The sequence below is a fragment of the Heptranchias perlo genome, chromosome 14, assembly GCF_035084215.1.
Source record: "Heptranchias perlo isolate sHepPer1 chromosome 14, sHepPer1.hap1, whole genome shotgun sequence".
Lineage (NCBI taxonomy): Eukaryota > Metazoa > Chordata > Chondrichthyes > Hexanchiformes > Hexanchidae > Heptranchias > Heptranchias perlo.
In genome coordinates this window covers 44,392,542-44,408,390 of record NC_090338.1, presented here as the reverse complement: position 1 = coordinate 44,408,390, position 15,849 = coordinate 44,392,542, and the positions used below count along the sequence as shown (strand labels likewise).

Sequence of the window (15,849 nt, the reverse complement as noted above, 5' to 3'; positions counted from 1 at the left end):
GCAATCCCCCCATGGCGATTCGTGTCAATCACAGGTTAAGGCCCCGCCCTCTCCATTGTAATTAGCGTCAATCACAGGTTAAGGCCCCGCCCTCTCCATTGTAATTAGCGTCAATCACAGGTTAAGGCCCCGCCCTCTCCATTGTGATTAGCGTCACTCACAGGTTAAGGCCCCACCCTCTCCATTGTAATTAGCGTCAATCACAGGTTAAGGCCCCGCCCTCTCCATTGTGATTCGTGTCACGTGTCACGGCTCGCTGTTTCCTGGGTCACAGGAGGAAGATGGCGAAACCGGCTTCTGCGACCTCGGTGCTCGATTTAACGAAGCCTCCGGTCATCGAGGGTTTTACCGCCGTGCCCAAACCCAGGGAGGAAGGGTTTCAGGACAAGTTTATCAGGAAAACGAAGGAAAATCCATTCGTGCCAATCGGTGAGCGCTGGGTCGGGCGGCTGGAGGTTCACAGTTTAGATTACAGGGACTGAATGTTCCAAGTGAAAGTAATCGGGCCATGGCTTTGGAAAAAGAGCTCATTAAGTTATAATTAACCTTCGAACAAAAAGAGGGGGCTCCGATAGTCAAAGGAGTCAAAATTCAGTTTGTCAATATCGATATAGCACAAAGGAAGATGGTTGTGGTTGTTGGAGGCCAATCATCTCAGCCCCAGGTCATTGCTGCAGGAGTTCCTCAGGGCAGTGTCCTAGGCCCAACCATCTTCAGCTGCTTCATCAATGACCTTCCTTCCATGATAAGGTCAGAAATGGGGATGTTCGCTGATGATTGCGCAGTGTTCAGTTCCATTCGCAACCCGTCAGATAATGAAGCAGTCCGAGCCCGCATGCAGCAAGACCTGGACAACATCTAGGCTTGGGCTCATAAGTGGCAAGTAACATTCGCACCAGACAAATGACCATCTCCAACAAGAGAGAATCTAACCACCTCCCCTTGACATTCAACCACATTACCATCGCCGAATCCCCCACCATCAACATCCTGGGGGTTACCATTGACCAGAAACTTAACTGGACCAGTCATATAAATACTGTGGCTACAAGAGCAGGTCAGAGGCTGGGTATTCTGCAGTGATTGACTCACCTCCTGACTCCCCAAAGCCTTTCCACCATCTACAAGGCACAAGTCAGGAGTGTGATGGAATACTCTCCTTGCCTGGATGAGTGCAGCTCCAACAACACTCAAGAAACTCGACACCATCCAGGACAAAGTAGTCCGCTTGATTGTCATAGAAGTCATAGAAGTTACAACATGGAAACAGGCCCTTCGGCCCAACATGTCCATGTCGCCCAGTTTATACCACTAAGCTAGTCCCAATTGCCTGCACTTGGCCCATATCCCTCTATACCCATCTTACCCATGTAACTGTCCAAATGCTTTTTAAAAGACAAAATTGTACCCGCCTCTACTACTGCCTCTGGCAGCTCGTTCCAGACACTCACCACCCTTTGAGTGAAAAAATTGCCCCTCTGGACCCTTTTGTATCTCTCCCCTCTCACCTTAAATCTGTGCCCCCTCGTTATAGACTCCCCTACCTTTGGGAAAAGATTTTGACTATCGACCTTATCTATGCCCCTCATTATTTTATAGACTTCGATAAGATCACCCCTTAACCTCCTGCTCTCCAGGGAAAAAAGTCCCAGTCTGTCTAACCTCTCCCTGTAAGTCAAACCATCAAGTCCCGGTAGCATCCTAGTAAATCTTTTCTGCACTCTTTCTAGTTTAATAATATCCTTTCTATAATAGGGTGACCAGAACTGTACACAGTACTCCAAGTGTGGCCTCACCAATGCCCTGTACAACTTCAACAAGACATCCCAACTCCTGCATTCAATGTTCTGACCAATGAAACCAAGCATGCTGAATGCCTTCTTCACCACCCTATCCACCTGTGACTCCACTTTCAAGGAGCTATGAATCTGTACTCCCAGATCTCTTTGTTCTATAACTCTCCCCAACGCCCTACCATTAACGGAGTAGGTCCTGGCCCGATTCGATCTACCAAAATGCATCACCTCACATTTATCTAAATTAAACTCCATCTGCCATTCATCGGCCCACTGGCCCAATTTATCAAGATCCCGTTGCAATCCTAGATAACCTTCTTCACTGTGCACAATGCCACCAATCTTGGTGTAATCTGCAAACTTACTAACCATGCCTCCTAAATTCTCATCCAAATCATTAATATAAATAACAAATAACAGCGGACCCAGCACCGATCCCTGAGGCACACCGCTGGACACAGGCATCCAGTTTGAAAAACAACCCTCTACAACCACCCTCTGTCTTCTGTCGTCAAGCCAATTTTGTATCCAATTGGCTACCTCACCTTGGATCCCATGAGATTTAACCTTATGTAACAACCTACCATGCGGTACCTTGTCAAATGCTTTGCTGAAGTCCATGTAGACCACGTCTACTGCACAGCCCTCATCTATCTTCTTGGTTACCCCTTCAAAAAACTCAATCAAATTCGTGAGACATGATTTTCCTCTCACAAAACCATGCTGACTGTTCCTAATTAGTCCCTGCCTCTCCAAATGCCTGTAGATCCTGTCCCTCAGAATACCCTCTAACAACTTACCCACTACAGATGTCAGGCTCACTGGTCTGTAGTTCCCAGGCTTTTCCCTGCCGCCCTTCTTAAACAAAGGCACAACATTTGCTACCCTCCAATCTTCAGGCACCTCACCTGTAGCGGTGGATGATTCAAATATCTCTGCGAGGGGACCCGCAATTTCCTCCCTAACCTCCCATAACGTCCTGGGATACATTTCATCAGGTCCCGGAGATTTATCTACCTTGATGCGCGTTAAGACTTCCAGCACCTCCCTCTCTGTAATATGTACACTCAAGACATCACTATTTATTTCCCCAAGTTCCCTAACATCCATGCCTTTCTCAACCGTAAATACCGATGTGAAATATTCATTCAGGATCTCACCCATTTCTTGTGGTTCCGCACATAGATGACCTTGTTGATCCTTAAGAGGCCCTACTCTCTCCCTAGTTACCCTTTTGCCCTTTATGTATATGTAGAAGCTCTTTGGATTCACCTTTGCCCTCCTGATTTCTCTCTTAACTCTACTCCGGCAATCTCTATACTCTTCAAGGGATCCACTTGATCCCAGCTGCCTATGCATGTCATATGCCTCCTTCTTTTTGACTAGTGCCTCAATCTCCCGAGTCATCCAAGGTTCCCTACTTCTACCAGCCTTGCCCTTCACTTTATAAGGAATGTGCTTACCCTGAACCCTGGTTAACACACTTTTGAAAGCCTCCCACTTACCAGACGTCCCTTTGCCTGCCAACAGACTCTCCCAATCAACTTCTGAAAGTTCCTGTCCAATACCATCAAAATTGGCCTTTCCCCAATTTAGAATTTTAACTTTTGGGCCAGACCTATCCTTCTCCATAGCTATCTTAAAACTAATGGAATTATGATCACTGGTCCCAAAGTGATCCCTCACCACCCTAAACATTCACTCCCTTCACCACCGTGGCTGCAGTGTGTACCATCCACAGGATGCACTGCAGCAACTCGCCAAGGCTTCTTCGACAGCACCTCCCAAACCCGCGACCTCTACCACCTAGAAGGACATGGGCAGCAGGCACATGGGAACAACAGGTTCCCCTCCAAGTCATACACCATCCCGACTTGGAAATATATCGCTGTTCCTTCATCGTCGCTGGGTCAAAATCCTGGAACTCCCTAACAGCACTGCGGGAGAACCTTCACCACATGGACTGCAGGGGTTCAAGAAGGCGGCTCACCGCCACCTTCTCAAGGGCAATTAGGGATGGGCAATAAATGCTGGCCTTGCCAGTGACGCCCACATCCCATGAACAAATTTTTAAAAATTAATTGCTTTTAAACTGAATCATTGTTTGGCATACAGAGCTGAAATTGATTGTTAAAGTATAAACGTTTTGCTGTCTACTGATCTTTTGGTGTTGAGTTTATATAAGTGTCCCTGATCACCACTTGCAATTCCAATTGTAAAAAAAAGTTAATAGAATGAAATGTACAAAAAGTCATAACGTATGCAACTTTTTTTATATGTATATATATATATATATATAGGCAAGTCTCCCTTTTTTTTACTGTATATAAATGAAAATTACCAGTACGATGTTCCTTTATACTGTTCAAATGCAAAATTATCTCCAAAAACTCTCATTAGTGCAGTTCAAAAATCTGGCTTGTAGGAAATATAGGAACAGGAGTAGGCCTTTCAGCCCCTCGAGACTGCTCCGCCATTTGATAAGATCATGGCTGATCTGTGATCTAACTCCATATACCTGCCTTTGGCCCATATCCCTTAATACCTTTGGTTGCCAAAAAGCTATCTATCTCAGATTTAAATTTAGCAATTGAGCTAGCATCAATTGCCATTGTGTGCTACTGTGAATGAAAAACAAAACTAATCTGTCCTGTATACACTGGAGTTTAGAAGAATGAGAGGTGATCTTATTTTTTTTATTCGTTCATGGGATGTGGGCGTCACTGGCGAGGCCGGCATTTATTGCCCGTCCCTAATTGCCCTTGAGAAGGTGGTGGTGAGCCGCCTTCTTGAACCGCTGCAGTCCGTGTGGTGAAGGTTCTCCCACAGTGCTGTTAGGAAGGGAATTCCAGGATTTTGACCCAGCGACGATGAAGGAACGGCGATATATTTCCAAGTCAGGATGGTGTGTGACTTGGAGGGGTACGTGCAGGTGGTGGTGTTCCCATGTACCTGCTGCTCTTGTCCTTCTAGGTGGTAGAGGTTGTGGGTTTGGGAGGTGCTGTCAAAGAAGCTTTGGCGAGTTGCTGCACTGCATCCTGTGGATGGTACACACTGCAGCCACAGTGCGCCGGTGGTGAAGATCTTATTGAAAATCTTATTGAAGATCTTAGGGAATTAGGGGTTACGGGGAGCGGGCAGGAAATTGGACATGAATTTAGATTTGAGGTTAGGATCAGATCAGCCATGATCTTATTGAATGGCGGAGCAGGCTCGAGGGGCCGACTGGCCTACTCCTGCTCCTATTTCTTATGTTCTTATGAAACATATAAGATCCGGAGGGGACTAGAAGGGGTAGATGCTGAGGGGATGTTTCCCCTTGTGGGAGACACTAGAACTAGGGGCCGCAGTTTAAAAACAAGGGATCTCCCATTGAAGACGGAGATGAGGAGAAATTTTTCCTCTGAGGGTTGTGAGTCTGTGGAACTCCCTTCCCCAGAGAGCGGTGGAGGCAGGGTCATTGAATATTTTTAAGGCTGAGTTAGATAGATTCCTGATTAACAAGGGAGTCAAAGGTTATAGTAGGTAGACTGGAAAGTAGGGTTGAGGTCACAATCAGATCAGCCATGATCTTATCAAATGGCAGAGAAGGCTCGAGGGGCCGAATGCTCTTAATTTGTATGTTCGAATGTAATATCCAACAGATATAAAATGACCAAATTTAAGGATCCATCCTGTACGTTACCACATTACATTGGTCAGCTTAACTGTAGTGAGTGGTCTCAAGTTCAATATTGCTATATATCTAGATGCTATAGAATTTATTTTGAGATGGCCTTTAGTTTACAACCAGATTTTTCAAATGTTCATTCTAAAACTTGATGAAATGCTGTTGAGCAATAAAGAAAATTATAACACATCAACAATGTTTGTAGAGTTCAAACTTAGTTTTTGTGTTCTACTGCCACACAGTGCCCACTCTGCCAAAACTTGACTAGTGAAGGCAGTTGAATTGGTCGGGTTATAGTCCAACCTTGAATGACATTTTGAGTTAAGTGCCCAATGCTATAAATGGTGAAAAGTGCTATTGTGTTGCTGAAATAATGTAGACTAAAGCCAAGGTGTCAAAACCTACTGCCCTCAAAGCCCAGACAATACAGTCCTATTTGTGCTTATATTTGTGATTTGCCAGTTAGTCATTTTTCAATTTGTTGGGCCTGGAGATGTGGAAAGGGTGGTTTTTCGCAGTGCTGCTAAAATCAAGGCCTAAATCAGAACATTAAGATCTGTTACTATCAACAGCTTGAAATGGGAACACAATTTAAACTTTATAATGTTGTCCCTAAGGCTGCATGTGCACCTGTGTGCCCCACAAAGACAAAAGCTTGAATGCCCCTGGACTATAGTTTTTTTTTTAAGTGTCTTAAGATAAACGATTAAGTGGTTTCTTGTTTCTTTTATAGGAATGTTGGGCACAGCAGGTGCTCTTACCTATGGTTTGATCGCTTTTAAACATGGCAAGACTCGGCAATCTCAGGTGTTAATGCGAGCACGTATCTTTGCCCAAGGTTTCACTGTCGCTGCTATCCTGGTGGGTGTAGTAGCTACTGCAATGAAGAGCAGGAATAAGTGAATTTTCTACTCTGGCGGTCAGTGTTCATGCAGGAACACCTGAAACTGGCAAATGCAAAATAGTAAATGTAGGCAATTTCTTCATGCATCCTTTTAACAACTGAAGTATGAAAGTGATTGAAACTCACTCTAGAAATACAATTTCAGCATTCAACTTTCTGGTGATGCCATTTAAATTTAGCAAGTTTCCAGTAACTAAAGCTATTTATATATGAGCTTTGTTGGCTCTATTATCACTGGAAGTTTCTGTTGCGAAGGAAACCCTTGTTAACAAAAATGGTGGATTTGTAACAAGGCCAGGATTTCAAGTCTTTTTGTCTCACAATTTTCCCTCTTTCCATTTGCACTTTCTCTTGCCCTGCACAATTCGCAGACCTTGACATCCAGCAGGTAAATTTTTGATTCTTCACCATTGCTAATCCGTGGCCTGGATGACTTGCTGTTTTCTGATTCACCTTGTGGAGAAGTGCCTGGCCCCCACTCTTTCATTTTTGTACAGCTGAGGTTTGGTTTTGTCAAGAATTATAGGCTTCCTACTGCCAATATGCTGCACTACTTTTTTATGAATAGCGCTATGTGTAAAGGCTGTAATAATCAATAAAAACTCTTGTTTGAGTAGCAATCTGACTTAACTGCTTTAATCTAGCATCGTTGGTAACAGCTTGTGCTCTCCCAGAATGCATGTGTACTTTTTAAGATGCCATAATCTGTGTATTTTAGTAGGTTATGTAAAAATGTATTCTGTGAAGTGTTCACTTAATCTTCAATATGTTGAAATAGATGCTTCAGAAATTCTGATTTGAATTGATGTTTGAAATATGACAAAGGAAATAAAATTACTAATGTTGAAAGTTTACTGTTTTGAGGTTAATGCACTGCTTTGTTCCATACTGCTTTCCGTCAAACCTGTTGTATCAACTGTGTCAGGAATCGCAACTGTTTTTGGGCAGTGAATACAGATGACATATTAGATTTTTGGAGATTCTTTGTGAGCAGGGCCAAATAGGTATGAGAAATTCATTAGGGAGAAAATAGTTCGTTTAGTTATTTAATTGTTAAAAGTAGCAATTTTAGTTTAATTGTTTTTTTAAACAAAACAGTGTGGAACATATATCTTTTATGGTATCTGAAAAATACTCTTGCTTTCCAAAATTAGTTGTGTTTGTACTTTGTGACTTTTAAATGTATTGGTGCTTAAATCCAGGTATATAAATAAGTATGCAGGTGGCTTACTGCACCTAGCAAAAAGTTAATAGCTTTGAGAGAAAGGGAAAAATTGGCATTAAAGAGATCAATTTCTGCCATGATAAACCAAGGGCTGGACCATTTGGCTACAATTCACATCTGTAACACCTTTATCAACAATTTGTACTGAAAATGAACAAGATTTGCCAATAGATCCTTAGTTGTCTATTGAAAGAAATTGCCATGTTTTGAATGAGAACACATTAGCAGAGTATGAAATAAAATGTATTTTCTTTGCCTCGTTTTTTAATTTCTTTGTCTGCAAGTCAGAAATAATGCCATCAGCTGTGCTTAACAGTTCATCTACCTCAAAAGTGCCATGAACCAGAGAATGGGTCTTGCTGGATGAAGCAAGTCACATGCAGTCTTTAACATAAGAACATAAAAAAATAGGAGCAGGTGTAGACCATATGGCCCCTCAAGCCAGCTCCACCATTCAATAAGATCGTGGCTGATCTTTGACCTCAACTCCACTTTCCTGCCCGATTCCCCATATCCCTCGATTGCGCTAGAAAATCTATCGATCTCAGTTTTGAATATACTCAACGACTGAGCATCCATAGCCCTCGGGTAGAGAATTCCAAATATTCACGACTCTCTGAGTGAAAAAATTCCTCCTCCTTTCAATCCTGAATATCCGACCCCTTATCCTGAGACTATGTTCCCTAGTTCTAGACTCTCCAGACAAGGGAAAACAATCTCTCAGCATCTACCCCGTCAAGCCTTAGAATCAATGAGATCACCTCTCATTCTTCTAAACTCGAGAGTATAGGCCCATTCTACTCAATGTTTCCTCATAGGACAACCTTCTCATCTTAGGAATCAAGCTAGTGAACCTTTGGTGCACTGCCTCTAAGGCAAGTATATCCTTTCTTGGGTAAGGAGACCAAAATTGTACACGGTACTCCAGGTATGGTCTAACTAAAGCCCTGTACAATTGTAGTAATGATGTGGAGATGCCGGTGATGGACTGGGGTTGACAATTGTAAACAATTTTACAACACCAAGTTATAGTCCAACAATTTTTATTTGAAATCTACAAGCTTTCGGAGGCTTCCTCCTTCCTCAGGTAAATGTCAAGAGCTCCTTGAAGCCTACGCATTTATACTTATAGAATAATACATGGTCTGTATAATACATTTCTCAAATGTTGTCATCTGTCAGCAGACTAATGTTGATCTATTACCTGCAAAAATGACTAATCAATCATTATTGTATTTTGGACATGCCTCAATTACCCCAAGAGGTGCTGGCTAACCAGATCTTTGACAATCTGTTATCACTTTTGTCCATGTTTGGACCAAGGCTGTAATGAGGTCTGGAGTCGAGTGGTCCAGGCGGAACCCAAATTGAGCATCGGTGAGCAGGTTATTGCCGCTTGATAGCACTGTCGACGCCACCTTCCATCACTTTGTTGATGATTGAGAGTAGACTGATGGGGCGGTAATTGGCCGGATTGAATTTGTCCTGCTTTTTGTGACGGCATACCTGGGCAATTTTCCACATTGTCTGGTAGATGCCAGTGTTGTAGCAGTACTGGAACAGCTTGGCTAGAGGTGCGGCTATTTCTGGAGCACAAGTCGTCAGCACTACAGTCAGGATGTTGTCAGGGCCCATAATCTTTGCTGTATCCAGCGCACTCAGCCGTTTCTTGATATCACGTGGAGTGAATCGAATTGGCTGAAGACTGACTTCTGTGATGTTGGGGATATCAGGAGGAGACCGAGATGGATCATCCACTCGGCACTTCTGGCTGAAGATGGTTGCAAATGCTTCAGTCTTGTCTTTTGCACTCACGTGCTGGACTCCGCCATCATTCAGGATGGGGATGTTCATGGACCCTCCTCCTCCCGTTAGTTGTTTTATTGTTCACCACCATTCACAACTGGATGTGTCAGGACTGCAGAGCTATTTTCTGATCCGTTGTTTAAGGAATCACGTAGCTCTGTATATAGCATGTTGCTTCCGCTGTTTAGCATGCATGTAGTCCTGTGTTATAGCTTCACCAGGTTGGCACCTTATTTTTAGATACACCTGGTGCTGCTTCTGGGGTGTTCTTCAACGCTCCTCATTGAACCAGGGTTGATCCCCTGGCTTGTTGGTAATGGTAGTGTGAGAATATTCCGGAGCATGAGGTTACAGATTGTGCTGGAATAGAATTCTGCTGCTGCTGATGGCTCACAGCGCCTCACGGATGCCCAGTTTTGAGCTGCCAGATCTGTTCTGAATCTATCCCATTTAGCGCGGACTTTGTCTCCACAAGGACTGTGCGGTGGTCACTCCTACCAATACTGTCATGGACAGATGCATCTGCGACAGGTAGTTTGGTGAGGACGAGGTCAAGTAGGTTTTTCCCTCGTGTTGGTTCGCTCACCACCTGTCGCAGGCCCAGTCTGGCAGCTATGTCCTTCAGGACTCGGCCAGCTCGGTCATTAGTGGTGCTACCGAGCCACTCTTGGTGATGGATGTTGAAGTCCCCACCCAGAGTACATTCAATGTTTGGTGTTGATGCCAGTTATAAAATGAAACAGTGACACTAAATCCACCAATGAATAGAAATATTCAACATCATTTTACATCAGGCCTCAATATAAACTAAGCTTTAGCTCAGGTGAAGGCTGGCCACACATAGCAGATATGATGTCATCTAGTGGTGATATACATGATAAACATGCAAACATTATTGTTACAGCAAAATGGTACCACTACAATCCAACTGCTTGGCTCATTGCCCCTCTTTAAATCAGAGAGCAGAGTAAGTAATAAAACAATAGACTGAAATATTTTAATCACTATCGAACTGTAATTCGTGCACGTCCAAACTGTTCCTAATAGATAAAGCTAACGCCTGGTATAGCCTTCAGCCAGACAGACTAAACTCATGGCACACATATCCAGATTAATTAATTAATGATGCTTCGCAAAGAAAAAATCTTCACTTTATGTGATGACCTTGAGTTGTAGTTTAGCCACAGGATGTGCTTATTCCAGAGGTGAGGTGAGAGTGACTGCCCTTGACATCAAGGCAGCATTTGACCCTAGTGAAATTGAAGTCAATGGGAATCAGGGGGAAAACTCTCCAGTGGCTGGAGTCATACCTAGCACAAAGGAAGATGGTAGTGGTTGTTGGAGGCTAATCATCTCAGCCGCAGGACATTGCTACAGGAGGTCCTCAGGGCAGTGTCCTAGGCCCAACCATCTTCAGCTGCTTCATCAATGACCTTCCCTCCATCATCAGGTCAGAAATGGGGATGTTCGCTGATGATTGCAGCGTTCAGTTCCATTCATAGAAACATAGAAAATAGGAGCAGGAGTAGGTCATTCAGCCCCTCGCAACCCCTCAGATAATGAAGCAGTCCATGCCCGCATGCAGCAAGAGGTGGACAACATCCAGGCTTGGGCTGATGAGTGGCAAGTAACATTCGCACCAGACAAGTGCCAGGCAAAGACCATCTCCAACAAGAGTCTAACCACCTCCCCTTGACATTCAACAGCATTACCATCGCCGAATCCCCCACCATCAATATCCTGAGGGCCACCATTGACCAGAAACTTAACTGGACTAGCCACATAAACACTGTGGCTACAAGAGCAGTTCAGGGGCTGGGTATTTTGCGGTGAGTGACTCACCACCTGACTCCCCAAAGCCTTTCCACCATCTACAAGGCAAAAGTCAGGAGTGTGATGGAATACTCTCCACTTGCCTGGATGAGTGCAGCTCCAACAACACTCAAGAAGTTCGACATCATCCAGGACAAAGCAGCCTGCTTGACTGGCACACCATCCACCACCCTAAACATTCACTCCCTTCACCACCGGCTACAGTGTGTCCCATCTACAGGATGCACTGCAGCAACTCGCCAAGGCTTCTTCGACAGCACCTCCCAAACCCATGACCTCTACCACCTAGAAGGACAAGGGCAGCAGGCACATGGGAACACCACCACCTGCACGTTCCCCTCCAAGTCACACATCATCCCAACTTGGAAATATATCGCCGTTCCTTCATTGTTGCTGGGTCAAGATCCCATTAATGAATAAAAATAAACAACAAACATTTTATATTTTTTAATGAAAAAGTAACATGCAAGTGTAAAAATCATTTTGAAAATGTGCTTTAATTTTTTTATATCGCACGATAGCAAACAATACAGCATATTGCTTGCAAGAGGGGGAACGAAAAAGATTTTGATGAATTTGGGTCAGGAGTCTACTGGCAGGAGACCTATCCCATAGATGCTTGTTTGTTAGTGTTGATTCATGACTCTAGATTGGGCAATTTATAATGGCAGATTTAAGTTTGATTTACTGACCAATCCAACCATAAAGATGCACCGTCATAAATAAGATCTAAAGCTGCAGTCAGACAACGTTCCCAGTCTTAGGCCAGCAGGTTATAAACTTCATTCTTGCCGTCGGGAGCAAGCTCTGCAAATGCATGTTTAAATATATGCATATAGCTCTACTTCTGACTGCTAAACTTTAATGTTTCGAAGGCTTTAGTTTGAGTGTCCATAGTCTCAGAACATTAGACATGATTTGGGTCCGAGCATTTTTAAACCTAATTTAGTATCATTGAGCTGAAATGGTGTGAGACAACCTCCATAAAGGGGTGCCTCACCATTGCATTTTTGGGAATAGAAGTAAGCCATTCAGTCCCTTGAGTATTTGCCACCATTCAATTAGATCATGGTTGATGTGTACCTCAACTCCATTTACCTGCCATTGTTCCATATCCCTTGATACTCTTACCTAACAAAAATCTATTGATCTCAGTCTTGAAAATTTCAATTGGCCCAGCATTAACAGACTTTGGGGGAAGAGATTTCCACTACCCTCTGTGTGAAAAAGTGCTTCCTGATTTTACTCCTAACTGGTCTAGCTGTAATTTTATTATTCCCCCACCAGAGGAAAAGGGTCCTTTATCATTTTAAAGACCTTGATTAGATCACCCCATAACTGCCTCAACTCAAAGGAATACAAACCAGTTTATGCAACGTGTCCTCAATTTAATCCTTTAAGCCCTGGTATCACCTGCTCCATGGCCAATATATCTTTCCTGAGGTTCTGTGCTTGAAACTGAGTGCAGTATTCCAGATGAGGTCTAACCAAGGTTCTGTACAACTGAAGCATCACTTCCTCACTTTTGTATTCCAACCCGCTTGAGAAAGGCCAACATTCCATCAGCCTGTTCTTGTAATTGTGCACTAGCTTTAAGTGATGTGTACATGGACACCTAAATCCCTTTTTTAAAAATTCGTTCATGGGATGTGGGCGTCGCTGGCAAGGCCAGCATTTATTGGCGATCCCTAATTGCCCTTGAGAAGGTGGTGGTGATCCGCCTTCTTGAACCGCTGCAGTCCGTGTGGTGAAGGTTCTCCCGCAGTGCTGTTAGATAGGGAGTTCCAGGATTTTGACCCAGCGATGATTAAGGAACAGCTTGGAGGGGAATGTGCAGGTGGTGTTGTTCCCATGTGCCTGCTGCTCTTGTCCTTCTAGGTGGTACAGGTCATGGGTTTGGGAGGCGCTGTCAAAGAAACTTTGGCGAGTTGCTGCAGTGCATCCTGTGGATGGTACGCACTGCAGCCACGTTGCACCAGTGGTGGAGGGAGTGAATGTTTAGGGTGGTGGATGGGGTGCCAATCAAGCGGGCTGCTTTGTCCTGGATGGTGTCGAGCTTCTTGAGTGTTGTTGGAGCTGCACTCATCCAGGCAAGTGGAGAGTATTCCATCACATACCTGACTTGTGCCTTGTAGATGGTGGAAAGGCTTTGGGGAGTCAGGAGGTGAGTCACTCGCCAGAGAATACCCAGCCTCTGACCTGCTCTTGTAGCCACAGTTTTTATGTGGCTGGTCCAGTTAAGTTTCTGGTCAATGATGACCCCCAGGATGTTGATGGTGGGGAATTCGGTGATGGTAATGCCGTTGAATGTCAAGGGGAGGTGGTTAGATTCTCTCTTGTTGGAGATGGTCATTGCCTGGCACTTGTCTGGTGCGAATGTTACTTGCCACTTATCAGCTCAAGCCTGGATGTTGTCCTGCATACGGGCATGGACTGCTTCATTATCTGAGGGGTTGCGAATGGAACTGAACACTGTGCAATCATCAGCGAACATCCCCATTTCTGACCTGATGATGGAGGGATGATCATTTATGAAGCAGCTGAAAGTGTTTGGGCCTAGGACACTGCCCTGAGGAACACCTGCAGCAATGTCCTGGGGTTGAGATGATTGGCCTCCAACAACCACTACCATCTTCCTTTGTGCTAGGTATGACTCCAGCCACTGGAGAGTTTTCCCCCTGATTCCCATTGTCTTCAATTTTACTAGGGCTCCTTGGTGCCACACTTGGTCAAATGCTGCCTTGATGTCAAGGGCAGTCACTCTCATCTCACCTCTAGAATTCAGCTCTTTTGTCCATGTTTGGACCAAGGCTGTAATGAGGTCTGGAGCCGAGTGGTCCTGGCGGAACCCAAACTGAGCATCGGTGAGCAGGTTATTGGTGAGTAAGTGCCGCTTGATAGCACTGTCGACGACACCTTCCATCACTTTGTTGATGATTGAGAGTAGACTGATGGGGTGGTAATTGGCCAGATTGAATTTGTCCTGCTTTTTGTGACAGGGCATACCTGGGCAATTTTCCACATTGTCGGGTAGATGCCAGTGTTGTAACTACTTTGTTCCTGAACAGCTCCTAGTCGCTCCCCATTAAGAAAATATTCCATTTAAGATACATCAGGATATCACTCGAGGCTTATGTTGTCAATTTGTATTGCAAAACTGCTAATATAAATGCAAATGCTGGAAATCGGAAACAAAAATAGAAAACATTGGGAACACTCAGGTGTGTACCTTTATGTTTCACGACAACTGTAAGGGGAAGGAAGAAAACATGCTAATATCACTTCTAACATTTAAACATTTCCTGTTTTCCACTCAAGCACTTCACAGGTCTATATTTCTTGTGTGTGTTTCCCTCCTTTTTTCTATTCCTTTTTAAATGGTTTCATTTGTAATATCCTTCTGTTCACAAGGTCAAAGATGCAGTATTCAAGATGCGGTCTGACGAGAGCACTTTAAAAAGTTTTATCATTACCTCTGACTTATATTCTACTGTTTCAGCTATGTAGTTCAACATCCTATTAGTTTTGTTGATTCCTACTTTCCATTGTTTGGACATGCTTATCATTGAGTCTAACTCTAGGGATATGGGGATCAGGCGGGAAAGTCGAGTTAAGGTCGAAGATCAGCCATGATCTTAATGAATGGCGAAGCAAGCTCCAGGGGCCATATGGCCTACTTCTATTTGTTATGTTCTTATGTTACTTATAAGACTCCAACTTCTCTTTCAACTTCATCCTTAGCTATTTCACTACCATTCATGGTGTACATGTAGCGTCTATTTTTATGTTCCTTTGTGTAGCCCTTTACATTTTTCTGCATTAAATTTCATCTACCATTGTTATGCCCAATTACACATCTTATCCAACTCATTACATTACTACATTACAACAGTGACCACACTTCAGAACTACTTCATTGGCTGTAAAGTGCCTTGGGATGGCCTGAGGTCATTAAAGACACTATATAAATGCAAGTCTTTCTTTCATACTGTGGTTTCTGAGCTGCCTCTTCTGATTCCATTACCCGTAGCAGTTTGGTACTTGGCCACTGCATTGAATCCAGGTACTTTATGTAAATTAGAAACCGTACAGGTCTCAGTACTGATCCCTGAGACATTCCACTCAGTACTCCTCTCTTCAGGACATAAGAGCAGGAGTAGGCCATTTAGCACCTCCAGCCTGTTCCGTCCTTCAGTGAGATCATGGCTGATGATATGTGACCTAACTCCATATACTCGCCTTAGCCCCATATCCCTTAATACCTTTGGTTAACAAAAATCTATCAATTTCAGATTTGAGCTAGCATCAACTGCCATTTGCGGAAGAGAGTTCCAGACTTCTACCACCCTTTGCGCGTAGAAGTGTTTACTAACTTCGCTCCTGAAAGTCCTGACTCTAACTTTTAGGCTATGTCCCCTAGTCCTAGACTCCTCAACCAGTAGAAATAATTTCTATCTACCCTATCAGTTCCCCTTAATATCTTGAAAACTTGAATCAAATCACCCCTTAATCTTCTAAATGCCAGGGAATACAACCCTAGTTCGTGTAATCTCTCCTCGTAATTTAACTCTTGGAGTCCAGGTATCATTTTAGTAAATCTACGGTGCACATCCTC

General features: G+C 43.8%; 1 protein-coding gene across 1 annotated transcript; it reads left to right on the top strand.

Moving 5' to 3' along the window:
* Positions 1-235: 235 nt before the first annotated feature.
* Positions 236-7,224, top strand: higd2a (HIG1 hypoxia inducible domain family, member 2A). The gene is made up of 2 exons (XM_067996373.1): positions 236-429; positions 6,200-7,224. Exons 1-2 carry the CDS (start codon positions 282-284, stop codon positions 6,367-6,369), a joined length of 318 nt encoding a protein of 105 aa, XP_067852474.1. The 5' UTR covers positions 236-281; the 3' UTR covers positions 6,370-7,224.
* Positions 7,225-15,849: the final 8,625 nt, after the last annotated feature.